Source organism: Prionailurus bengalensis, chromosome D2, assembly GCF_016509475.1.
Source record: "Prionailurus bengalensis isolate Pbe53 chromosome D2, Fcat_Pben_1.1_paternal_pri, whole genome shotgun sequence".
Taxonomy (NCBI): domain Eukaryota; kingdom Metazoa; phylum Chordata; class Mammalia; order Carnivora; family Felidae; genus Prionailurus; species Prionailurus bengalensis.
Window position 1 is genome coordinate 58,965,670 of NC_057351.1, and position 25,707 is coordinate 58,991,376.

General features: G+C 52.1%; 1 protein-coding gene across 4 annotated transcripts in view; it reads left to right on the forward strand.

Moving 5' to 3' along the window:
• PAX2 (paired box 2) overlaps positions 1-25,707 on the forward strand; it is a 77,357-nt gene that overhangs the window by 15,528 nt on the left and 36,122 nt on the right. For 3 of the 4 annotated variants that reach the window (XM_043597275.1, XM_043597272.1, XM_043597273.1), the window contains exons 3-4: positions 13,358-13,443; positions 14,701-14,820. In XM_043597275.1, the coding sequence (XP_043453210.1) occupies positions 13,358-13,443; positions 14,701-14,820 (206 nt within the window). Of the gene's footprint in view, positions 1-13,357; positions 13,444-14,700; positions 14,821-20,388; positions 20,458-25,707 lie in introns of all 4 variants that reach the window. The other variant, XM_043597274.1, reaches the window with a different exon arrangement.

Genomic DNA, 25,707 nt, shown 5'->3' on the forward strand with positions numbered 1-25,707 from the left:
TTGCATTTTATAGGGTTTTTTTTTTAAGATAAAATGAAACGGTAGTGGAAAAAAATCCTTATTTGATGGGTTTGAAGGGTTCCTCTGATTCTTAAATGTCATAGAGGGAAGAGAAGGGAGGTAAACAGGAAGAGGAAGGAAAGAGAGAAGAGAAAGTAGAGACAAGATAAAGGATAAAGAGAGAGGTGAGGGGGAAGTAAGCAAATATTTGACAAGTTCAAACTGATCTGTCTACTATTGTCCCACATATCTGGATGTTCCAGGGAACCATAGGAGGTTGATAATCACTGCAGTTATTTTCACTGCTAAGGGCTAAAAGACATTAAGAAGTAAATTTAGGAGAAAATTTTACTTTGGGCTTGATGTATGAACACATTGAGCAATGGCTCCAAGTAACGACAACTACAGATTCTTTTTACCGTACACTCAATAAGGACAAAGGTGAAAACCAAAGTTCTCCAAACGCCCAATGATGTGTTCTGTCTCCCCACCTCTATGGAAAGGCCCGTGGAATGAGGCCAAGGCCCAATCCCATTCTTGCCTGTAGTTTTCCCGGCCCCTTTGGTCTGGGTGGGTAACCAAGTTCAGCTCAATGGACTTTCATAAGATCCACACGCAACTGCCTTAATATTCACTGATCTGATTTCCTTCTTACCCCTTCCTTATTTCCCAATTTGACACCTGGATTTCACTATCCCTTATTTATACCTATTGGCTGGCAAAGGTTCTGACTTTTAAAATTAGAAAGCAAATATTTTAAATGAGCTAAATTTGAACCCTGAGGACTCAATTATCCTTGAATTTTTTTTCATAAGTGTAAAATGCCTAAGGGCCACCACCTTCCTTTCTGCCTATTCATCCTTGCGGGGCTGGATGCAGCCCTCTGTATGGAGACAGGCAGTGGCGAAATCTGTCATCGCCCAGCCCCTGCCACTGTCCAAAGGGACCGGAAGGCCGAGGAGGGAGCTACCCCCTGCCTCCACACTACCTGACTGAAGTTTTTACACTTCTCTGCTTAGATCACACACAGCTTTACTCATCTTGGGGTTTTAGGTATGTTAGCACACGTGTGTACACGCTTGTACACATGCAGAGGCCAATCTATGGCCGCTTTACTTGGTAAGCCCTTGTGTTCATAATAATAGTAGCTAACAAGTGCTTACTGTAGTAGAAATCATTATAAGCATGTTGCATGTATTAATTGATTTAAGCCTCGTAAACAACCCCATAGGGCTTTATAGGATTGTTTATAGATGAGGTAACTGGAGTTTAGTGACGTTAAGTAAGTTACTCAGGTCACAAGGCTAAGCAGCAGAACTAGGATTTGAACCCAGGCGGTACTGGCTCTAAAACCTATGTGTTCATCCAGCACTCCACCCTTCAGATCGCCTTCGCCGTCAGAGGAAGGGCAGGTGTCTGCAGTCTCTTGCAGGGCTCTGTATATCTCGCAGCCTCACACCCAACGATGTAGTTACACATTTCCTGACAAGCTCAGAACAAAGATCCTGAACCCTAGTAGAAAGTTATGCCTAGTAGGTGTTGCTGTACTCTTCCATGGTGTGTGTATGTGTGTGTGTGTGTGTGTGTGTGTGTGTGCACGCGTCCGCGGCCTGGTGAGTGCAGGCCGCTGCTGAGCCACATCATCTGGGGATGCTGGGAAGGAAGAAGGTGCTGATGGCCAGAATCCCAGCGAGGATTGGACTGGGGAACTAGAATTGCTGTTGGACTTGGGTTCATGTTCCTTGGAATCGGGGAGTTTACTCCCATCTATCCTCCTCTACACAGGCTTGGAGGCTTAACTTTCCACATGAGGCAGATGTAGGGAGGGTGGCCCCAGGACCTGTGTCAGTGTGGTCAGGTCAGAAGTGTCCCACGGATCAGGGGCAGTGTGCTTCCAATAGAACAGAGCCGTGCTTCTGGTCATCAAGAAGAGATCTGTCCCTCATCTCTAGAATCTTCCTTCTGGAAAGCAGCAGTGCAAATGACCAGGTCGAAGTAAGCTAAAAAAGCTAAAGGATGGGCCCTCTCGCCCGCCTCCCGCCACCACACTGAGAAAGAATTACCGAATCGTACAGCACCACCCAGATCCAACATCATTACTCAACCCACATCACCAAGGAGACACCCATTAACCTAATCTCTGAGACGTACATTACAAAAAAAAAAAAAAAAAAGATGCTGATATGATCAACGAACACAATAATTCAAAGCTGAGACGCAGACATTGCTGCTAAACAATACTCAAATTCCTCCAGCTCAGTGTTACACAAAGTGCAGTCACCTCAATGTCATATCACCAAACACCAAGTAACAAACCTCACGCCGGCTGCAGGAATGCGTCCGGCCACAATGCGTTACAACGTACACCCAACACAATTCAAACTCTGCATCCCACAGGCGCACCCACATGCAAAGGCTGAAACCATGCGGCCACCAGAGCAATAGTAAACGCGACTCAGACAGACACAGCAGTGGAACGGGAAGCACAGCACCCGGCCCTTCTGCACACCCAGCAGAAACCGGTCCCCGCCGCAGCCTCCCCAAGCTCAGCGTGCTCTTGACCCCCAAGCTCAGCGCAGCCTGCCAGAAAGCAGCAGCACCATCCGGTTTCTCCAGCAGGTGGATGTGTCCAGACCATCACCTTCAATAAGGCCTCCGGGCCCTGGTCGCTAGTAAGAGAATAAACTGTCCCCTGAGCCTGCTTCCTGAGACAGGATGAACCCCGCTCTGTCCTGGTTAGGGTTTAATAAGACTTTGCTGTTACTGAGAACGACAGAGCTCCGGGGAGGGAGGGAAAGGTGGGGGAGGCCTGGGAGGGGGCTCACCAGGCTGGGTGCGGGATTCCCCTTCCTCCACCAAGCCCTGCCTTCCGTGGCCATTCCAGAGCCGAAGCCCTCTTGCTGGGTATTCACTGAGTATCGATTCAGTCTGCAAGCAATTTTAATATTTCTTCAGGGACTTTCCAGCAACAGCACAAGTCATTAATTCACCCTCCCAAATTGCTTATTCAATAGCAGGAACATGGCTCCTGAATAAAGTCCCAGAATTTATGTGACTCGCACGAGTCAGGAGGTCAAACAACTGTTATGGAGCGAAGTTAAAAATCCAAATAAAATATTGACACTTTTTTGGGGAGGGGGAGGGGGGGGACGTAAAGGTATTTAAAATAGGTTTTTGTTGCAATGCCCCCAGGATAAAGAATGGAAGGAGACTGAAGACAAGTTGGAGTTTATAAAATCAATGGAATTTATTGCACATCTACTTGGCATTTAATAATTCTCTCATTTCCACATCCCCTGCACCCCATCCTAGCCATAGACAAAAAGATACACAGGTGTACAAGTGCACATTTATGCACATCAATACTGGTTCACGGACCAATATAAAAACACAGTTGTGATGTGAGAATCTAGACACCCTGGGAAGGGACCAGTGATACGTGTGACTGCGGCTTACGTGTTTGACAGAAATAGGCATCACTGGGGCAGAAATTCATGAAGTAGGTTTTGATAAATATATCCAGTATTATAAATCTTGGATCAATGCATCAGAGCAGACATGAATATAAAGATACACTAATCATGGAAGTGGTTTCTAGAAACATAGAAACCGAGAAACACTTCTGGATGCGGTATCGCCACGCGATCATGTACATGATTTGAAAACTCGAGAGATAGATAAAGAAATGGATGCAGAGAATTTGGAAACTCTACACCCAAACCTACCAGTGCACATAAAATACTGAAACCATAGCCACTTAACCTAAAATTGTGGTTCGTTTGTTACACGGACGTGCTGCTCATCAAATACAGGGGAGAGGTTAAGCATGTTTGGAATCACTGTTGTATGCAATTTCTGTTTATTGTCTCCACATACATTTGCTCAGTTGTCCAGATCGCAGAGGCGAGAAGACTGTAGGGGAAATTTGTTCATGCCCAAATAGTTAATAAACACAGATAGCTATTAATGTAGAAATTTCCAGGAGAGGTAAGATGGTTCAGCCTATACACACTGGAGTCCCAGGCCTGTACCCAAAGTCTGGCTCCAGTGCTGTTCGGCACGTGACCTTAGGCGAATTGCTCAGCCTCCTTGTTGTCGCGTTGGTGTAAGAGACAACATGCGTATTTGACAGAGTTGTAGTTCAGATTTGAATGAGAAAATGCACTTGTCACAATGCCTGTCAGTTAGTGAATATGAAATAAATTTTAGTTATTTCTTTTGCCATTATTATATGCAGCTCTTCTATTCAGGGCCAGCCTCTCATAGATTCTACCATCTGTTCTTGATATGAGTTATTCTACCCAGTGGTTGGCAGCGTGGGTTCTGGAGTCAAGCTCCCAGGTCTAACTCCTGGCTCTGCTACTTACCAGCTGTGTGCGCTTGGGCAAGTGACTTAACTTCTCTGAGCCTCAGCTTCCACGTCTGTAGAACAGGGATAATAATCTTTGTAAGAAGTTGTAATAAATAAATTAAATAATCCACCTAAGGTGCTTAGCACAGTGCCTGGTACATAGTGAGCATATATTAGCTCACTATATCCCTTAAGGTGTCATCCTTGTTATTAATAATAACATTCAGTTGTTTTTCAGCAAATAGTTTTTTTCTTCAAAAAAATTTTAAAATTCTGCAAATAGTTTTGAAATACTGACATCATGGGGGCGCCCTGGGTGGCTCAGTCAGTTAAGCTTCGGACTTCGGCTCAGGTCATGATTTCGTGGTTCATGAGTTCGAGCCCCAAGTCGGGCTCTGTGCTAATCACTCCGAGCCTGGAGCCTGCTTCAGATTCTGTGTCTCCCCCTCTCTCTGCCCCGCCCCAACTTGCTCTCTCTCTCTCTCTCTCTCAAAAATAAATAAACATTGAAAAAAGCTTTAAAAAATATATGTAAATACTGACATCATGCCAGGCCCTGTTACTAGGTGCTGAAAATACAATAGTGACAAAAATGGGCATGACATCTGTCCTTGTAGAGTTCAGAGTCCAGGGGAGGACTCAGGGTGAACTGAGTAAGCAAGAAAACAAGCTTTCAGCTCTGTGCTAGACCCTGAGGGGAAGAGGGGTTCAGGGCAGAATAGATCGGAAAGCCAGGGTGGAGCCAAACTGGGAAAGATTTTGAAGGCCAGGCTAAGGAATTTTGAATGAATTCCGTTGGTAACGGAACGCAGTTGCGGGGCTTAGCCACATCCCATTCTTTCAGCAGGCAGACTAATGGGTTGTTTTTGAATACTGAAGTAACTAGGTAAGAGGTAGAGGGGCTAGGGGCACAGAGGTCAGGTCCCACCTCTGCTGCCACTCAGGGCACTTCCTCCAGGCTTCCTTCCGCTCACCCAGGGAGGTGGGCATGCCAGGGAGGGACACGAAGGTTGGACGGGCAGGACTTGGTCCCAGCAGTGAGTCTACACAGCACCCCTTCCACCATCCTATCAGGATACGAGGCAGTCTTCTAGCCTCTGGACCTTCCCGAGCAGGACCGTGGGCTGGACAGCTGGTGGACCCCAGTTCTAGCCCAGAAGCCCTGACAGATGAGGGCAGGCCGGTGGCGAGAGGAGCTAGTCTGGTCACGCTCTGGGCTTGGCATGCACTGCAGACTGGTTTCCAAATGGTTAGTTAAACACATTGCCCCTTAATTTTTAAACCTATGCATATCTTGAAGTTAAATCAATCCATATGCTTACCATCTATCATATAAACCATCACTATTGCCCCCTTGGGCCAGCCCCATGGCCCATCTAGCCTGGTAAATTGTATCTGGCCTGGGCTCCCAGGGACACGTGGTGGAAGGATTATCGCCCTTAGTGCCAGTCTTAGAAGGCTAAGGTGATGCAGAATACCTAAAGAAATAATAGCTAAGGTGATATCTAAGGAACCCAGTGGGAATCTATCGTCCTGGAATGCACAAAAAACTATCTGCAAATTATTTTCATTTTTAACCTGTAGTTCAGTTTCCACAGAGGAACCGGTAGCTTCTTGAATTTTGGTTACTGGGCCAGTTAGAAGTCAGGATCAGCAGATGGAGAGAAATGTCAGTTGATAGAAATGAGTACGGAACCTTCTGAGCCACTAAGACTTTCTCTCAACCCTCTCAAGGCTCCCCTCTATAACCACAAGGATGGTTTCTTCCCCCTCTGGCTTAAGCTAGTCCTCTCAAATACTATAGAGTTTAAGAGTAGTCTAGAGAATTTGCTTAAATCCAGATTTCTGGGCCCTACCACCATCAGAAACTCTAATCAGGAGGCGTGGGGTGGTCCTCAGGGATCGCATTTTAGCACGAGTCCAGGGGATTCTAAATGCAGGTCGTTCAAGGACACTGGTTTGAGGAAACTCTTCTGCAAACTTTTCATTTATTGGAGCTCAGTCGTGACTTCTGAGAAGCAACCAAAGAGGCAGAAGCTCTTGACACATGTAGGGGGACCCCTGTTAACCTCGGAAGCTGTGCATTCCAGCTCCGCCATGCTATGGCCAGAATGGAAGGTCCTGCCCATACCTTCTCCTCACCAGCGGCCGTTCTCCTGCACAGACCCTGCCTGACCTATGGTTAGTTGTCCAAACCCAAACCTGTAGGGCATGTGAGTGGGCGCGGGCAGGCAACTCTAAGCAGCACAAATTGCAAAGCTGGAACCTGGGACGACAGAGTTCACACAAAGAAAGCGCTTCCGGGCTGCCAGTGGGGAGGGCAGATTGGATGGATGCTGTGTCCTCTGCGAGGAGGAAGCGGTAAATTTAGGGTTTTAGTTCCTGGGATGTACAGAGGGGAAATTCTAGTTCTTTACTCCCCCGGAGTGGGGGGAGGTAGGAACCATTTTTAGGAGAGGTGAAATCTTCCTGGAGAATCTGTGATCCCTAACTCGAGGTTCTGCTGTGAAAAGTCCCCAGCTGTTTGCACTGGTCCAGTTTGACTCAGGGCTGAGCCAGGGACACGTACCTGATAGAGGCTTTCTCAAGGGCCTGTGTTGAAGCGATTACGTGCAATCACTGGGCAAAATATCCTTTGCTGAAGCAAAAATCATTGTGTCCTTTGGAGTGACCCGGCCTACCATAGCCAGGCAGCCCAAAGCTCTGGCAGGGGCCCCTCCCACCGCTCGCCTGGCTCAGTGGGCCGTGGGGTCAGCTAGTCTGAGACATGCCCTGGAGTACCCTTGGTTTACCAAATCAGGAAAGACTTTCCCTCTGTGAAGAGTGAAGTATTTTCTGCAAAAACTGTGAAGTGAGCAGTCTACCACCCCAGGGCAATTTCAACTGATTTTTACATGTATATGGCACGTGTGTGTGGGTACCTAGGACTTCTTGCGCTAAAAAACCATTTCAGCAAACCAGTAATATGACCAGGCCTGGGGCCAGGCTGAAGGCCAGAAGGCCATTCTACTAGGAAGTAATTCCAGTGTAGGGAAAGCAGTCTGTTCTAGGCAGCTGGACGGGACGTGATGGGGACAGGCTTGCAGATCATGTGTATATATCACATTGTCAGCCGCTGCTTCTAGTAGGTGTTACTACTCCCGTTTTAGAGCAGGGAATACTGAAGCTCGGGGAGCCCCTTACCCTTGGTTTCTCAGAACACAACAGCAGAGACTGGAAATAGAATCCAGGAGTTTGGACTCTGGGCTTTAGGGTCTCTCTTTTCTGGAGGCAGGAGAGTTTGGTGGTTATGGGTATGGGCCCCGCATTTAGTCTACTTGAGTTCAGTCCCCAGACTTGCCACTAAGTAAACCGGTGACCTTGGGTAAATGATAATATGCCACATCTACAAAATGGGCTATTGTGAGGATTAGGTAAACTATTTGTTTGGGGCACACAGAACACTGCCTGACACATAGTAAACCCTCAATAGACAATGGCTTGCATTACTGGAGCTCCTGCTAAGCGAGCACTGCTCCTAGAAATCCTGACCGGCCCAGTCCTGGAAATGCCGCCACCTGTCTCTCCAAGGTGAGCTGTCTGAGGTCACCCCAATGCTAATAGGACCTCTTCTTGTCTCCACCTCAGGGGGAGTTTTTGCACACCATTTATTATCATATAATACAATGCAATATAATATCATACATAACATAACATAATATGATGGGTAGGTTAACTTGGAAACCCTGAGGCGGACCGTGGATGGATGGATAGATGAATAGATACATTTGTACTAAGTATACATACATTATATCATTCTATTGATTTGTAAAAAGTTCCCGGTCTGCCTGGCTGTAATGAGATTTTTGAACTTTGCGTGGCGATCAATGAGTGGAATATTATTGGCCTGGAGAATTGATATACCTGCTCTCAGTGGCTTGTTCTGCTCCCAGGCTGCCCCGGCCCCCCAGGTGTACGATTTCAGCAGACACTTAACCTTTTTTACAGTGTCATCAGGCTAAAAGGAATCTAATAGTGACACAGGACTTGTGCTCAGCACTCTGCCACTATTGCTTTCCTGTCACAAATAATTTATAGCCTTCTATTTCCATCCCTGAGCCTGCACCCCAGCCCTGCCTCCCGCTTTCCCCCAGCTCCCGGGAATCAATAAACTCACACAGCCACAGTGGGACTACAGGGTGCCCAGAGACAGACAGACGGACAAAGAGAAGGGAGAGCGACAGAGGGGCAGAGAAAGACACAGAACGAAACACAGAGGCAGGAATGCGAGGTGGAGGAAGAAGTGAGAGAGGGAAGAAAGCCAGCGGAGGGGCAAGAGTGTCCCCGGCGCTTTCTTGGAATGTTGAGAGCTCCTCGGTTTCTTCATGAGTTTAACAAACTGTTAATGGGAGTCTCATTACATGCTCTCCTTCTGACTCACAGAGCTGATGAAACTGTCTTGATCTCCAGCTCGGCGGGAGGTGGAGGCTTCCTGGGAATTTAACCAAAGAAAGAGTGGCTTCGCCCCCCCCACCCCCCGTCGTCTATACCCCGAAGCGCCACCACAGCTCCCTGGTATCTACCGGGTCCCGAAGAAGCTACTGCTCATACTGTCTGTGGACCCTTCCTGGGGCCCCCAGGCAGAGGACCCTAATGTATCTTCCTGAGAGTGTCTCTGATTCACCTCTTTTTGGGTCAGGCTGTGACACCTGCCACTGGTGTTTCCTGTCTTCTCAGTGCCCTTTCCAGGGCCGCCATAGCAGCTACACTGGCCAGGCTGGACCGTGCTGGGCTGAGAGGCCTCCTGCCCGTACCTGGCTCAGTCCCTAAAGAGAAAGCAGCCAGTCCTGGCGGTCACTCATAGGAGTAATGCTACAACTAGTCGTGATTATTGTTATTAGCGACATTAGCGTGTATTGAGCCCAGCATCATACAAATCATCTTACATGCGTTATCCTGTTTAATCCTCACCACAATCCTAGGAGGTGGGTAGTATTATTATCTTATTTTACAGATGAGGGAGTAAGAGACTGCCAAGGGTTTCACAGGCAGTTAAGTAACAGAGCCGAGCCTGACCCAGAGCCCAGAGCCCATCCCCTTCTTCCCTTTGCCCTAGTCGCACCCTTGCTAAGTGCCTAAAGTCCCCGTGCTGGGCTCAGGCAAAGCCAGAAAGGTGGAGGAGGAAGGGCATCCCTGTGAAGGAGAACATGCTAGAAAGGGAAGTGATGAGCAGGCGTCCTGACGTGTTCCCATGGCAACAGGAAACAGCGCTTCTCGGCTCCCCTGAGTAGAGCTATGGCCTCCAGCACCCCCACTGCACCCTCCGAAGACCCATACCTGCAGACTTGACTTGAAGGCCAAGCCTGCTCGGGGCCACAGAGGCCAGGATGTGTCTGGCTGTCTCGCCGTGCCAAGAATGAAAAAGATCGAAAGAGAAGGAAGATCAACAGGGGGGAATAGTGCCAGACAATCACCCAAAGCAGTGCTTTACTTTATCCTTTTAAGCTGTGGTGATATTCCCACGAGTTGTTGGGTTGTGTACAGGATGCAGGGGGGCAATGGATGACTACCAGGGACCCGCGATCTCAGTTCTTAAATTTCCCGAGAGCAGCTCTGGGGACTAGCAAGTGCCCACTGCCTGGGGGGCACGGATGGACGCCAGGAGCATTAGTAACTCACGGCAGGCATCCCGCCCAGCTCCTGTCCCATGCACCACCAAGCTCCCGTCAGGGAGTAGTGATTTTCTATCACTTGCTGCCTCAGCTAAATCTGCACTGGTGCCTCAGGGGTCAGAGGCTCTGGGTAACAAAGATAGAGACCCCACAAGGCCATCTCGTTACCTGTCTCAACCAGCCCCAGCCCTGGGGCTCCCTTAGTCCAGGGCTCATCAGCCCGCAAGCCAGAGCCACCCACAGCAGGACCAGTGAGATCCCAGAAGCTTTTGCTGCAGTGAATTGGGAGCGGCTGCTCTGAGCGGTATACACAGCCTCCTTCTAGACTTTTCCGGTACACCCGCCTACATCGCCCTTAGCCACTGTCCCATCTTTTCCCATTGTGATCACGCTCCAAACATTCCCCCAACTCTTGGGAGATGACCTTCCCTTCTGCTTCGCTGAGAGATAAAAACTGTAAAAGCTCCTTCTCGAAGCTTTTGGCCACCTCAAAATGCACCATCTCTCACCAACTCCCCCTGGCGCCTCTCCTTGTTCTGTCTCGCTTTCTCCATCATCCACATTCTGTCAGGCAACTTCAGCTTTTCTCTGGTTCTCCCTCCTCAGCCTGCAAGCGTACCCAAGTCTTTCCTCCCCCAACCAGCCTTCCCTCCACTCAGCTGTCAGTCCCATCCACCGGCTTCCACATTTTTCTCTCTTCCTTTCTACGAACTCCCGAAGACAGGAATCTACTTTCACTGCCTCCCTCTCCTCCTATTCAATCCCTAACCTTTCTGTCTGGCTCCTGCTCCAGTTGTTTGTTGAGACCTCTGTCCCCCAAATCCCCAAACCTGTGCCTCTTCTTATTCCCAGTTCCCTCCAACCTTTGCATTGTCACCGATGCCGCAAATTATCTTCTCCTTCCGGAAACGTTTTTCTCCGTCGACTTAGGTGAAACTGCCCAATCCTTGCTCTGCCATTTCCAGTGTAGCCAATTCTGACCCCTCTGCAAGGTCAGGTTCTTTCCCCCAGCCTGTGAAAGCCAGTGCCCTCCAACATCCACTCCTTCGGCCTCTTGTCCCTATCAACGCTCTTTTTCCTTGATGGTTTCTTAAATCCACATGTGCTGTGCCAGCTGGACACCCCCCTCCCACCTCAAACACTGCGTGTCTGAGACAAAACCCGCCACCTCCCTGCGTCTCTCCTCCTGACAGTGGTGCAAACCACCAGCCTTCCAGGTACACAGAATTAGGTTCTTAGAGCCATGCTGGACTTCTGTTAGGTGCCCAGTCGGCCATTCTGCCTTCATGACGTCTTACAGACTCTTTCTTTCCTTTCCTGTGACCTTGCGCCTGTATATTGCTTTACCAGGATCTGTTTGCAAGTGTCCCCTCTGGTTTAGAAATCACTCATGGCTTGAGATTCTCTAAACCTGGTTGCTGAATGTTGGGAGAAGTATGACAAAATACCAGAAAAAGCCCACGTCCTAGAGACTGAGTTCTGACTCTGCCCTGACAGTGTGATTTTGACTAAGCTACTTAACCTCTGTGAGCTTTGGTTTTCCATCTGAAAAACGAGGATAATAGTATCTACTTCGGAGGTTGTTGGGGGAATGAACAGTAGCATATGTAAGTAATATAAATTGCATATAGTGTTGGCGCATGATAGATGACCAGCAAATGGAAAAATCACGATCATCGTCGTCACTTCCAAGTTTTCAGCCTGATTTCCTCTTGCTTCTTCCTGTACCTCCGCTGCTCCTGGCTGGCTGGTCTGGGCTTTACCCCTAAAGCTCATTCGGCTCCCATGCTTTGCTTCTGTCTTCCTCCAGTACCTACTTTTAATGGTCCCTACCCATCCCCTCTGCCACGGCTTCTCTGTTCACCTTAGAACCATGTTATTTTTTTCACTGCAGAGGAGACCTTAGAGATCCTGTAGTCCAACCTTTTTTTTACTTTACAACTGAAAAGTAAAGGTCCAGAAACATAGAGTGATGTACCTCTGAGTCCCAGAGAAGAAGAATGATGAGCCCAAAGCTATGGTGGCCGATTAATGGCAGAGTCAGAAGCAGGACTCAGGGTCCCGGCCATGCATCCTGGTGCCCTTATCACTCTCCTCCGTGCCTTGGGCCCCTTCATCTGTTCAGCCCTGTCCTGCTTTGAAGGTCTACATGAAGCTCTGCCTCCTCAGTGACTTCTTTCCCAGTCCCCACCTGCAAGGTGGCTGGATTCCTCCCTTGCCTCCCTCTAGCGCTTATGGCCTGGCCCCTCGGGGCTCCTTTGCGTTCTTTGGGTGTGTGTCCTCCCTCCCCAACTTCATCTCCAGCACTGTGAGGCAGGTGCCTCACCTCTGTTGCCTGTGGGTGCTCGGTTAAACCTGGTTACAGTGGAGTCTGCTCATGGTTTGTGACTCACCTGGTCAGTGTGGGTGAACTTGACTCACACGCCACTCTGCAGGGAGGAGCAATGCCATTGGAGAAATTGCCTCAAGGGTACCTATTTTGACTAGCGGATGGAGGGGAGCATTCCTTGGTCTTGGCCCCAGCATTGGTCTCTTGCACGTCTGAGCCCCGGGCTTCTCAGACCACTGACAAGCAGGCCTATCCCCAGTCCTGGGACATTTGATCCAGCCCTCTACCCCTAAAGTGCACAGGGTGGGTGCGAGGCTTTTCAACTAGGCTGGAAAAGAAGCTGTGGTCCAAGTAAGACCCCAGAAAAGCAGGCCATTGGGGCAGCAAGCTGGGCAGAGATAGCACAGTAAGTGGGCTCAGGAAGAAGTTGTTCAGGGCCTGACATCTGGCAAAGGGACCATGTGCTATGCTGGATTCCCTGGGACAAGAAGGGTCATCTGTGACCCAGCCCTTTCCGGGCTATTTCTTTTTAGCCCAAGAAATAGGAAAATCTCACTTTCCCCCCCAACTCTAGAAGACTGATACAGTCCCAATAGGAAAACCAACTCCAAAACGATCTCTAGACACAGGAGTCTTGTTCCCAGGAGGAGGTTTGCGTGTGGTTGAGGAGGGAAGGGGGGACAGCAAGCCATCAGGGCAGCCCCCACCCCCAGAAAGGGGAAGGATGCTGTGCTCCGCTCACTCTGCTGCCCCAATCCTTGCTACCAAAAATCAAGCTGCAATTCAGATGATGCACACCGCAGGAGAGAATACAGACTCCCTCTGTCCAGCTGCACTAGGTCGGGTCTGCAGAGCCAGTGGGAGGGAAAGTGCGTGCCTCGCAGCAGTCAGTGAGGGCAGGGGTGCAGGGAACAGATACATGAGGAAGGAGCTGGGGAGCTTGGGCGAGCCCCTCTGGGCTGGGCTGGAGCTGGTGCAGGCAGGAGAAGGCACGTGATGTGTGATGCTGTCGTGATGCTGTTGCAGGATCATCAGGACCAAAGTTCAGCAGCCTTTCCACCCAACGCCGGATGGGGCTGGGACAGGAGTGACTGCCCCTGGCCACACCATTGGTAAGAGGGCTCAGGGAAGGGAGGAAGCGGGGGCCCACCCAGGAGAGCCAGGACGCCACCCCCATTCCCTTCAAAATGGCATGCCTGCTGAGGCCCCAGGACCCCTTCCCCAGCCCACGCTCTCCCTGAGCTCCTAGAGGTGGGGATCTCCCCCAGGAGACTAGCTCACCAGGACTGTTTTTGCTTCTTGCGCACAACACTTTGTAGCTGCCTTGTCTGTCTTTCTGTCTCTGTCTCCTTCTAAATCAAGCTTTTCTTCTCTCCTTGCCTTCCCCTTCCTCATCTTTTGTTTTTATCTGATTCTGTCTCCACTTGCCCCTTTTTCTTTCCTATCTACCCTCTTACTGCCTTTTAAAAATTTTTAAAATTCTTTCTCTCTTCTCCCCTCCTCTCCCTTCTCTCTCTCCTTTCCTCTCTCTGCCTCTCCCTTTCTCTTTTCTCCTCTCTTTATGTGTGGCTCTGGGTCTGTTCGCATCTCTCTGCTTCGCTCTTCACAGCTTCTCTCCTCTTAGCCTGTCTCTTCTTGATCTGTCTCTCCTTCCTCCCCTCTGTAACTCTCTGCTGCTCCAACCTCCTTGTTCACTGATCCTTGGCCGTGGCCTCTCAGAGACACAGCCCAGGCCTACCAGAGCACCAGATAAAACCCCCTCCCATATTGTCTTCCCTTTGACCCAAGGGTGCTTGGTGGTGCTGCAGCCATAGATGAAGCCTGGAGTTTAAGGGGCTGAAATGTGATTATACTTTTGTTGCTGCCCCTCTTGGAAGCTGTCCCCTTATCTCTTGACCAGCAGAAAGTAGAATGGCTGGTCCCAGGCCTCCTGAAGTTGGCAGGAGCCGCTGTTCATGAGGCCGTGTCACAACGTGCGCCGGGAGGGAGGATCGGGCCGGGCTGTACCTGAGCAGAGTGAATGGTTTCACTGGTCTGTGCCCTGAGGGAGAAATTGGGAACTTCTCAAGTGATTTCAAGACCAGAAGCAACTGGGAGAGAGGAGCTGTGCCCTCCTGGGGAATATCGTGGCCATTCTTGTGTCTCCTAGAGAGAGACAGATCTTAGAAAGCCACGGCGTCTGAAAGGAGATCAGTAAAGGCCAGCCCAGGAGACCAGAGGCAGCGAGCTGGGGTTTGTTTAGAGGGCGGAGGAGAACGTGGGCTCGCCATCCCTCTTAATCCTCTGCTTCTCTCTGCCCCCAGCCTCGGGGCTTTGGTCTGTGATCACAACTGTTATCCTGATGGCATTTCCTCCTTACTCTCGTCCAGTTCCCAGTACGGCCTCCCCTCCTGTTTCCAGCGCCTCCAATGATCCAGTGGGATCCTACTCTATCAACGGGATCCTGGGGATCCCTCGCTCCAATGGTGAGAAGAGGAAACGTGATGAAGGTAGGGAGGAGGGAAGAGGCTTGGCTTCCCTGTGCATGCTTTGTCCTTGGACTCAGGGCTCCGGTTTCGGCCCGGCCTCGCAGCTGCTCTGCTGGGAGATCAGTTTTAGTAGCAAAGCCCAGGTCCCCCCACTGCCCTGCTGGCTCCTGGAGAGGGAGGCAGGCTGCTGGTGGGGCCATCAGCTTCACCATCTGCTCAGCAGTCTTGGTGGCCTCACCTTCCACCGGGACTGCCCCTAATATCCCAGTGGGGTGCCAGGGGAGAAGCGCAAACCAGGTACCTTGGGAGGGTTCAGGAAGTTGGGGGACAGCTGGTCTTTGACCCAAGGATGAGAGGCCGATCTGCCTTATTCTTACCTGATCCAACCCCTCAAAAGATGGGGGCGTGATGTCACGTGCAGCTGACCCCAGTGTCCTTTCTCTGTGACACATGGATTCTGCCCCCCATTGAGCTGGACACGGGCCCTCTGTACTCTTCTTCCCTATGGGAGGAGACACCACTCAGGCTCCTCTCTGTCCCTTCCCTTCCATTCCCTATAATGTCTCAAGTGCAGCCAGCTGTTAGGCAGGGAGTTCAGGCGAGGGAGGAATGAAGAGGAGGAAGAGAGGAGAAAGGATACAGGAAGAGGGAGTGGTGGCCATGGCCTGGGAGAAGGTGTTTTACAAATGTTGGGATGTGAGGGGTCCCTTGGTGACCATCTGGTGCTCTTCTCATGCATGAGCCCAGGGCGCAGGGCTGACCAGCCCAGACAAACGGAGACACCAGTGTCTCAAGCCTGCTTCCTGCCCCAGTCTCATGGTCCCTGCTGGGGAAGCAGTAACCTTCTGGTCTAGGGAGGTCTAGAGAATCTCCCATGAAATAGAATCCTCTAGAGATGAGCATACAGGGGGACTGCATACCCCTTTAGCCTGGACAGTCCCAATTTATGCCCTTTGTCTCTGCATCTTGGCCAGTCAGCATCTCCTTTTTCTCTCAAAAATGTCCTGTTTGGGCAATAAATCACGTGGCCATCCCAAGCATAGACAAGCCCTTGATTGGGGCGGCTTCCGAGGGTAAGGAACAGAGGAAAGGAACAAAACTGAGCTTCCCTGGGCCCAGGCTGAGGGGAAAGAGAGTGTGAAAGCCCTGGCCTCCAGCGGAAGGGACAGGACAGGCCTAGGTCTGGCAAGACAGTGATGACCTGGTGCTGGCCTCCTTCCAGAAGCCCTAATGGCCTCGTTTCACAGGGAAACAGCTTGTCTGGCTCTATTTCTCCTTCTTCCAAAATATCCAAACCCATTTGGCTGCCACGGCCTTTGCCACTCACTAAATTTCATTGTGGTTGTTTTGGCGGCCACCCTCGATGGGCAGGGGGAGGCCTCGCGAAAGGCCCTAAGTCCTAATTCTCCCTGGGGGCTGACCATACTCCAGCCTTAGCCAGGTGCCCTGGCACCCCGAGTGGTTGGGAAGATTCTGCCTCAGGCCCCAAGGGTTTCTCCTTTAACCACTGGCCCCTGCATTTTTTAGAGTGTGAGATGTCCAGCAGGCAGGGCGGGGGAGGCCACAGGACCCCCTGTGTGCTCTCCCCTGTTGGTTCCCAGTTGGGGCCAAGCATGCCCTCTGCTTCCCGGGCTCCCGTGGGCCATGAGAGGAGGCCAAGAGTAGGGAGGCACTGGCATGAGGCTGTGGCCACCCAGGGTCAGGCCCCACTGGCCCAGAACAGACTGCTCTCCTCCCTGCAATTGATTACATTCATTGTTTCAAGTCAATTCAATTCAGTGAACCTTTTCCTGTGCATCAGCTGCAAGAAAGGCTTGGTGCTACAGGATCCCAAAGCAGAACAAGATATGATTCTTGTCCTTAAGGAGCTTCCAGTCTAGCGGGGCGTGTAAAACACGTGACCCCAGAAAGCAGAAAGCTCCATCAGATATCTGTGTCGTGATGGGAGGCCTGGGCCGCAGGCCATGGGAACTCAGAGTCAGGAGGGAGTAACCTGGCGGAAAGGGCCGCATTTTGAGGAGGAACCTGAACGAGGGGTGAGGGGCATGTGCAGGGACGATGCAGGGTGAAATTCTGTCTGGTGGGGGAGCCTTAGGACCAGAGGGTGCTGTGGCGGGAAGGTGCAGATGTGCTCTGGCAGAGTTGCGAGGGCACTAGGGAAGGGCTGGGAGGGAAGCTCAGTAGATGGGTTAGGGCCACAGGGGACTAGGCCAAGACCGGACCAACTATAAGGAGTCTAGACTTTTTTCTGCAAGCATGAGTAGCCACTGAAAGTGTCTGAGCAGGAAGAGAGAAGAGCAGGGCCGGGTTTGGGAAGACCATCCTCCAGCAGAGTGACCATGATGGCAGTGGGGAGACATCTCAGGAAGCAGTCAGTATCTCCTAGGTGAAGGATAATATGGGGACTCTTAGGTTCCTCTTCCTGCTTAAACACTTCTCTCCTGGGCCTAGCCAGGGTACAAGGAGTATCAGAGGCCCTATTTCTTTTTTTTTTTTTTTGGGGGGGGGGACGGTTCTCTGGCCTTGACTCCTGCTTCTCTTGACTAACCCCAAACCAGATGGAGCTGCCCTTTCCCTGGTGGAGGCCAGCACCTTTGAGGGAGGCTAGGTCTCCCTGACCTTGCCCCACCCATCCCCCCCCAGGCCACGGTGCACACTTGACCTGTCAGATCCAGGTGGAAGGGAGAAGAAGGAAAGGAGAGAGCAAAGGCAGACCTTTCGCAGCCCTGCCCCCTCCCCCACCCTGGGTGCCTCCAAGCAGCCAGGCCCAGTTTGCATTAGGGAGCAGCTCAGATGATTAAGAATAGGAGAGATAATTATGTGTCAAGATGATGTAGCCCAAGTCTGCAGTCAGGCCAAGGTAGCACAGCAGCTGGCAGGCCGGTAGCAGGAGGCAGCCTCAGGCGTGGGCTGCAGACACCCAGGTATGTCCTTCAGCTACTGGGCCAGCACCGAGGGCTAAGAGAAAACCGACCTGGGGCACTGAGGGGTGTTGGGACGAGAACGGGGATCCATGTCAAGGGACTAGACCTTGGGGGAGTGGAGGGGCATATCTTCCTCCCGGAGGACCCCACTCTCCCTGCCAGGCTGGCTCTCCTTGGGCCCCACACACTGTGGCATCTTTCTAGAAGTGCCATATCCCGAGGGTAAGCCGTGAGCCTGTCTGTCCTCAAGGAAACCACTCCCGCTCCCGCCTCTGGGTACGGTCCGGCCTATTCTTCAGCTCTAACAATGTCACGGTGGTGGGCATTAGCGAGGACAATCACTGCGGCGTGTGCTGGCATTATTGGAGACAATCTCAGCAGTAGTTATTGGTGTTCACAGTGATAATACCCAGAGCGTTATTGGCATTGGCACTCGGAATATGGACAGCGTTATTAGTATCTGCAGCAATCATATCTGTGGGGATATTAGTAAAGGGCCGATCAGCTGTGACTCTGGGGAGAAAGGAAACCCACAGTGGCTGTCAGCCTGCTTGAGACGCCTTCTCACACCCTGGCCATTGGAAGTACGGGAAAATTCCGGGGCTTTCCTTTGAGAAATGTGCTAGTCAGGAAGCTTTGACACTCCCCACCTACCTGAGTCCAGGAGCCCCCAGAGTGGGACAGGTAGATGGGCCCGGGTAGATGAGGAAGCTGTGTCATGAAGTATCCAGAAGACAGGCTGTCCATCAGTCTGAGAAGGTAGATCCCCATTTAGTACCCTGCTAAAATCTCCGCCTCTTTTTGGCTACAATTCGGGGGGAGTATATTAGGGTCCTTGGGAGGGACCCTGTTTCCATGACTGTTGCATTCCCCGGTTTATGTGGCTGGAAGATACAGCCTCTCGATGTTTTCAGGCTGGGAAACCAAAGACCTTTGCCTTTACCCAGTTGCTCTCGGCCGTAGCCCAAAACATGGCTGTCCGTCCGTGTTGTTGAAGCACGGAGCAGTTACATAACTTGTCCAAAAATCCAAATGAAGTCATATGGTATGAGTCTGTTGATCTGTGTGCGGGGAGGTGTGTTGGTATCATCCTTTGATGTGTGGGATCGCAGGGGGCCGTGATTTTGCATTCCATTAATTAGGTGCACAATGAATTGTGCAGTTGAGTGGAGCCAAACCGGTGCAGTTGTGCGTTTGCAGACAGGACGGGTTTGCACGGCCACTAACGGCTCAGTCCTGTCACTGCCTTTAATAGCTCCCTTCTGCCTTGGATGAAGCTATAACTGGAAAAAAGAGGCTGATTTCCTTAGTTAGTTTCCCTTCTCGAAGTCCCCGAGTGCGTCGCTCAGGTTAGACTTGGGGCAAATGAGGGGATTAGGCTGCGAACATGAGCAGCGCCTTCCCTGTCCAGGAGCCCCGGCCTCGGGCAAGAGGAGGCTGTAAGACCCCCAGCGAGAAAGAGGATGCCAGGGGGAGGCCAGCAGGAAGTCCCCGGAGTGGCGTGGATGGGCAGCGTGGCTCGGTGTGGGCTCTGGAATGAGGCACACCCAGGGTTGAATCCTAGGGCCTTGCGCAAGTCACTTACCCTTCATCAGCTCGGTCTCCTCCGTAGAGTGGAGATGGTAACAGCACTTATGTCACGGGACTGTAGAGCGGGCTACACAAAATCACGGAGGTAGTGTTGAGTGAACTCCATCTTGGAAGATGGGTCATTGGGGGTCTCTGGGGGAAGACCTAAATGGCAGGTTTATGTTTTGAGGGGAAATAAAGTCATGACAGAAGGAAACATTCGGGCACAGGCTCCCTCATCTTGGTGCGGGGAAAGCTAATGCTGGGATGAGCCAACCTGGATGGGACCAGGGCAGTGGGGGAGAGATGTCAGCCTCGCCTGTGTGACTTGGGAGGACCTTTGTGTAGCTCTGCTCAGTCATTTGCTCTGTGGTTATCCAGGGGGGCCGCGTGGCATCTCGTAGCGTCCGCAGGCATTTTAGATGTGTCTCAATAACTCTAGGACCCACTTCTTTTCTAACGTGGAGGCACCCCTCCCTCCATCCATTGCTGTGCATTTCTGCTTCCACACGTAACTTTCTTTATCTAGGGAAACATGTGTTTGTTGTTTCATGGACCCCATGCAATTTCTTACGTGGTTTATGCAAATGTGGGTGTGTCTTCTACCATGCTGAGATCTTTGGGTGAAAAGGGGTGTGGAACACCATGCACTGGGCAGGCGTGCCATCTTCCGGGTGATGATGGAGAGATGGAGAGATGATTGGAGAGATGACCAGATGCGAGCGGGTGCGTTTCCACCAGTACTAGTGAGCGGGGAGAGTGCGAAGCTAGGCCTGAGTGCGTTAAGGGTCCACAGTACTAAGACACAGGTGTGCATATAGAGTTTTGCCCAAAGGGCCCCGTAGGCATCACCTTGCGTTCTGTTGGCAAATGGATGGGCTGTCCTGAGCCTGCCTCCAGGTTTGCTCGGGGCCGAAGGCTGGGGAGACTGAGGCTGGGAACCCTGACACCCTCAGGCTGTGTGGGAGTCGTCTCTCAGAAACCTCACAGCCCCTCCCTTGAAGAGGAGCCTGGTCTCCCAGTCTCAGGGTCTCGGTCTTCTACCTGCCTGTCTTTCGGGATCTCTCAGTGTCTGTCTGTCTCTTATTTGCTCTAGTCGAGGTATACACTGATCCTGCCCACATTAGAGGAGGTGGAGGTTTGCATCTGGTCTGGACTTTAAGAGGTATGGGGGCCAGAGGGAACCTGGTGTGGGGGTCAGGGGAAAGAGCCGTGGGGGGGTGGCGGTTAGAGACTATTCAGAGAGTGGGCTCCTGAGAGCCAAGGAGCAGAGACGGAGGAGGTGGGTCAGGCTTCCACTGGGAAACCAAGAGGCTAACAGAGTCTCGGGGCCTGGATCACTTCCGCCATGGGCCAGCGCTGGGTTCGGGGGCGGAGGCCCCGGTGGCCTGGAGGGTCAGGCGCTCAGTGGATGGGGGGTACTTTTCCCAGCCCTTGGAAAAACAAAGAGCGGATCGGGTAGTAAAACAAAAGCAAAGGAGACCTGGAAGCACCTGACAGCCCTAATTCATCACGGCCCAAGTTTTTTCCTGTGTTCCCATTATATTTGTTTGTAAAAGTGGAAATCAATTTTGAAGGTAATTTTCTGGAAAGAATGGAAGGGAGGTGGGAGGGCCGGATAAGGCAGAGATGGTAAAAGGAAAAATTTAGGCCAGGCACAGCCCAGGGGCAGCTCTTGGCAAGGTGAAAGAAAATTGCATATTCAATCTCCATCCATGAATCTCCCTCACTGCTGCCCGCCTCCTGCTTGAAAACAATGAAGGCTTTTTCCCAACGCTGGGCAGGGCCTCGGTATCAGCCCCACTTTAACTTCAGGGTCATTAATTCCCTGATTATTGAAGGAGAAGAGAGGGTTGCAGCACCTTCAATTCCAAAGGCACACCCCCCCCCATGTGATCAAGCCCGGGCTGGGGTGGGGCGGGGGGCAGCCCGGGTGAGGTGAGGTGGTGTTGCAGAAGACCAGAGGGGTGGGGAGGGAGGAAATGGGGAGCCAACTGGACTGGGGGGAAGGAAGCCAGGAGGAGGGTGGAAGAAGGCAGTCATTACTGCATACCTCTGTTGTGTTGTTATTGCAAATTAAAAGTAGCATGTTCCACTCCACAGCTATCTTTGGGGAGGGAGGGGCACCGAGGGAGGTGGGGGATCTTATCATTGCTTCTTCAGCAGACCAGCCGTGGTGTCACCGTGTGAGGTGACATTTGAATTTACAATTCCGCTGAGAAAAGCCATTAATTCACAAATTAACATTTCTCCCTCTCCCTCTCTCTTTAACACTCTCTCCCTCTCTCACATGGATGTGCAAGCAATTGAAAAGACAAAGGAAATAGCCTTAAGGAAGAGACTTTACTGCTAGTCTGTCTGTGCCGAGATTGCTCCCCCTGCTTCCAGATAGATAAACCAATTACCTGAGCAGCCCTGCTCCTGGCCGCCCGCGATCGCCTCCTTTTGTGGGCTGCCTCCATGGCTGGATCACACTCGGTGTATCTCATTAATGTAAACCAGGCATGCCCTGGCCACCGGTCTCTCTTCCCCACTCTTTCTGGAGGGGCAGCGGGAGGAGTGCCGGTGTCAGAAAAGGCAGCCGAGGAGGACCCCGGGGAAGAGGAGAGGCTGCACTGCCCGGCTGCCAGGCCCTGGGACTTGGGGTGCGCCCACAGTCCCGGAGGAGGTGACGGGGGAAGCCTGCAGGTGAGCATTCCTTGGTAGGCTGGCGTGGGCGGACGCTTAGAGGCAGAGGCAGGGGCCAGAGCCTGACTCGCCCAGGCCCGCAGGGCCGTTTTCTGTGGCCCTTTGGTCCAGATGCAGAGGACTGGCAGAAGCAGAGAGGGACCCACGCACTCCTTACACGGGAAGAGCTTAGGGAAGTTTTGTTGAGTATACACCATGTCAGCGGGCCAGGAGTCGGCCCCGAAGGAGCTGGTAGGGGTGCCGAGGAGGGTCTAGAAGACTCCTCGAGGCTGTACCTTCTTGCAGATTCCTTAACCTAAACCCAGGACTGGGGCACAGTTATGTCTGTTTGCCACCTAACCCTTACACCTGTACCGAGCCGTCCGCTTCCCTTCTCAGAGAACACTCACCCAGCAGGGTGGCCTGGGTGGCAGTGTGCTCTCAGAACTCTGGTGTGAGTTTACATCGCGGGCAACGGAATCGCAGAACCTCTTTTGGCTTTTACTCTCCTCCAGGCCCTGGCCAGGGACTGTAAGAAGACATTATATTGGCAGAGGGAAGCTGAGCAGAGTTTGAGGTTCTCAGAGGAGACGAGGACGTACTCTGTGGATTATTGCTGGGATTATATGATTCCACACGCACGATAGTACTTAGCCCGGGTCACGGATTCTGCGCCTCATGAGGCAGGTCCTATGAGAGTCCAGAAACCAAATGCACATGAAGGTAGTCATTTGTCTAGACAAGCGTCCGAGTTTAACTGCATCAACACAACTCAACCTATGTTCATTTTCCAACAAAGATTCAAAACCTGGCTACTGTCCACGCCAGTCCAAGAAAGAGCTAAGCTTCAAAGGTCAGCATTCACTAAGCCACCAAAAAAACAACAAAAAAAATCCACTCATGAACACACATTCATTGTTATGATTATATCTTCCTAGTAACCTGGGAAATTAGACCGTTCATACCTGAGGGGGGAGTTTTCCTATCTTAGTTGGATCACATATTTTAGCCAAACTTTCTGGGTAATGTTGGCCATGAGCCTGTTGAACACCGACCATGTCGTTATACAGAGGTAGGGGTAGGTCATGCTGATATTTTCTCAAGACCTTTTTCCTTGTCATCTGTGCTTACGTGGACTTACGTGTGTCTGTGGGGAAGCCCTAGGACTTAGCCATGGCAGTGGACATAGGCATGTGCAGTGAACATAGGTGCCTGAATTGCTACATAAGTCTCTGCGTTTACGCCAGAGACTGGCAGCCAAATCATTAACCAGCGCAGTCTCCCGGCCAGTTCATGCTGCTGTGGATAGAGTTCCGTTTGGTTGTTTGAGGAAGTATGTTGAGGTTTAGCACGAAAGAGAATTTTTTTCATAAGGTGCCAAAAGGTCGGAATAGGTAGGTGGACTCTCCCCCCACCCCCACCCCCACCCCCCCAGGAGAGAAGGTACAGATTTGCAGTCGAGGGGCCTGTATGTGTCCCTCCGCCACTGGAACTTGTGCTGGGGGAATCACAGCATCGCAACTTTTCCGACAAGGGCCGCCTCCTGCCCCCACCCCTGCGTCTGTGCACTCCTGCGCACCGCGCACGCGCGCCCGTCTTGTCAGACTAGGTCTTCGCCTCCGCCTCCGAGTCTTCATTCGGTGACTACCTTCCAGCCCTGCCGGTAGGCATCGTTCTCCTTCCTCCACCGGCAAGGGCACCAAGCGAGAAATCCGCTGCCTCAGCTCTGCCCTTCTCCCCCAAGTGCAGGCTAGGGATGCAGGAGGGAGGAGCCGGGCCCTGCTGCTCTCGGGCTCACCTTCCCAGGCGCCTCCTCCTCTGCAGGCCGGGGAGGGGGCAGCTGGGAAGCGCAGGGGCATGGGGGACACTTCAGAGAAAGGGTCCGGAAGGCAGGTAGGCTGGGGAGACCCCGAATGCTGCTGCCGGAGGGGTGGATCCGAGCAGCCTCCGGACCTTGGCTGGCTGCCCGCGGAGGAGCCCTGAGCTCAGGGCGGGACCCCTTCCCTGCCTGCCATCGCCCGGGCCATGGTGGCCACAGGACTCTCCCAGACCCTCCCCATTCTGCCCTGTGTGGGGGGGTGAAAAGGCAAGGAGGCTTGGGGGAGGGCCGGACCTGGCTCTGGGGCTGGGAGACAGATCACGAGCCTCAGAGCCGAGTTGCAGCAGCGCCAGTAATTCAAACCATCCTGACCCTTCGGTGAACCCGAACCTGCTGACCTTGACAACACCAGACAAGGGAGGCCTCACAAACCTCAACCTGCACGAAGGCCTCGCCTTCTCTCCCTCCCGTACTTGGAGCCCTGTGGCCCAGCCTCCAGGTGGCTCCTAATTTGGCTGTCCCCACCAAATGTCAGCATCTCTGCCTCCCTGAAGTACCCGCCCGCCTGCCTGCCTCAAAGCACCCTCTGTGCTCGGCTCCACTGGAGACAGTACATGGGCATCTCACGGGGTGGGGGGGGTGGGGGGGCTGCAGGGCCAGGTCAAGGAATTCTCCTTTAAATAGGGCTTTTTAAAAAAGGTGTATTTATTTTTGAGAGAGAGTGAGAGAGAGACACAGAGAACACAAGCAGGGGAGCGGCAGAGAGAGAGGGAGAGAGAGAATCCCAAGCAGGCTCCCAGCTGTTAGCGCAGAGCCCAACTCAGGGCTCCATCCCAGGAACGCAAGACCATGACCTGAGCGGAAATCAAGGGCCGAATGCTTAACTGACTGAGCCACCCAGGCGCCCGTAAATTGGGCTTTTACGCCTTGCCCATTCTCCTCCTGCCTGAGGCTTCATCTTTTCTAGAAACATGGCGTGTGTGTGTGTGTGTGTGTGTGTGCGCGCGCGTGCGCGGTCTGAGTGCACTCAGGGGCAGGGATAAAATGTGATGGAGACAGAGCGGACAGAGGAGGGAAGAAAAGCCGGAGGAAAGCAGCCACAGGAACCTGCATTAAAGTAAATGCAGTTTATGAAGTTTATGCTTTCCTCCTAGGGAGAGCTGGATTCTATCCAACAGCCTCTCAGAGCCTGGCAAACAGCTCCTGAAGCAGAAAGTGCGGGCAGGAGCTCAAGCAAGCCAGTGACAGAGGGAGAGATGCGTGGACACATGCACTCTTTCTCTCTCTCCTCCCCGTCCCCCCCACCTCTTCCGCCAGGTCTCCCTAGGCCACTGCAAAGTCTGGGACGGCGGGGTGGGGGTGGGGGTTGGTGTGTTTGGTGGGAGTGACTCCAGGACCTTCACTTTCTTTCCCTCTCACTTCCCCAGCCCCCCACCTCATCTCCTTTGGTGGCGTGGCCAACCCAGACACACGGGCAACGTGGACACCTGGGTGGACTGGTGGTGTGGCAAGCTGGGCCGAGGGTAATGTGGGCAGTGTGGACCCTGGGGCAGCCGGCTGGTGGAAGCTGCCCCGGGTGAGGGACAGCGCAGTGAGGATGGTTTTGGGGTGGTAGGCGTGAGGCCTAAGTAGTAGAAAGGACCAGAACGTGGTCTCCCAGGGAGCTGCCTTTTTTTTCTGAGGCTGGGATTCATTTTCTCCGGTACCTTGGTCTAGGCCAACTGGGTACCTTGCAGCTACTGAAGACAGCTGCTGGAGTCTCTTAAGCAGAAATGATTAGCAACCGTATTTTTTCTGGGAATTCAGAGGAAACAAATGGTTGACAAGGTTAGGATACCCGCGTTCTCGGAGGGACTTACAAGCAAGGTGGGATAGCTGCCCTTCTAGACCTTTCTTCGTGTGCACAGGCACGCAGGTTCGTGTGTGCAT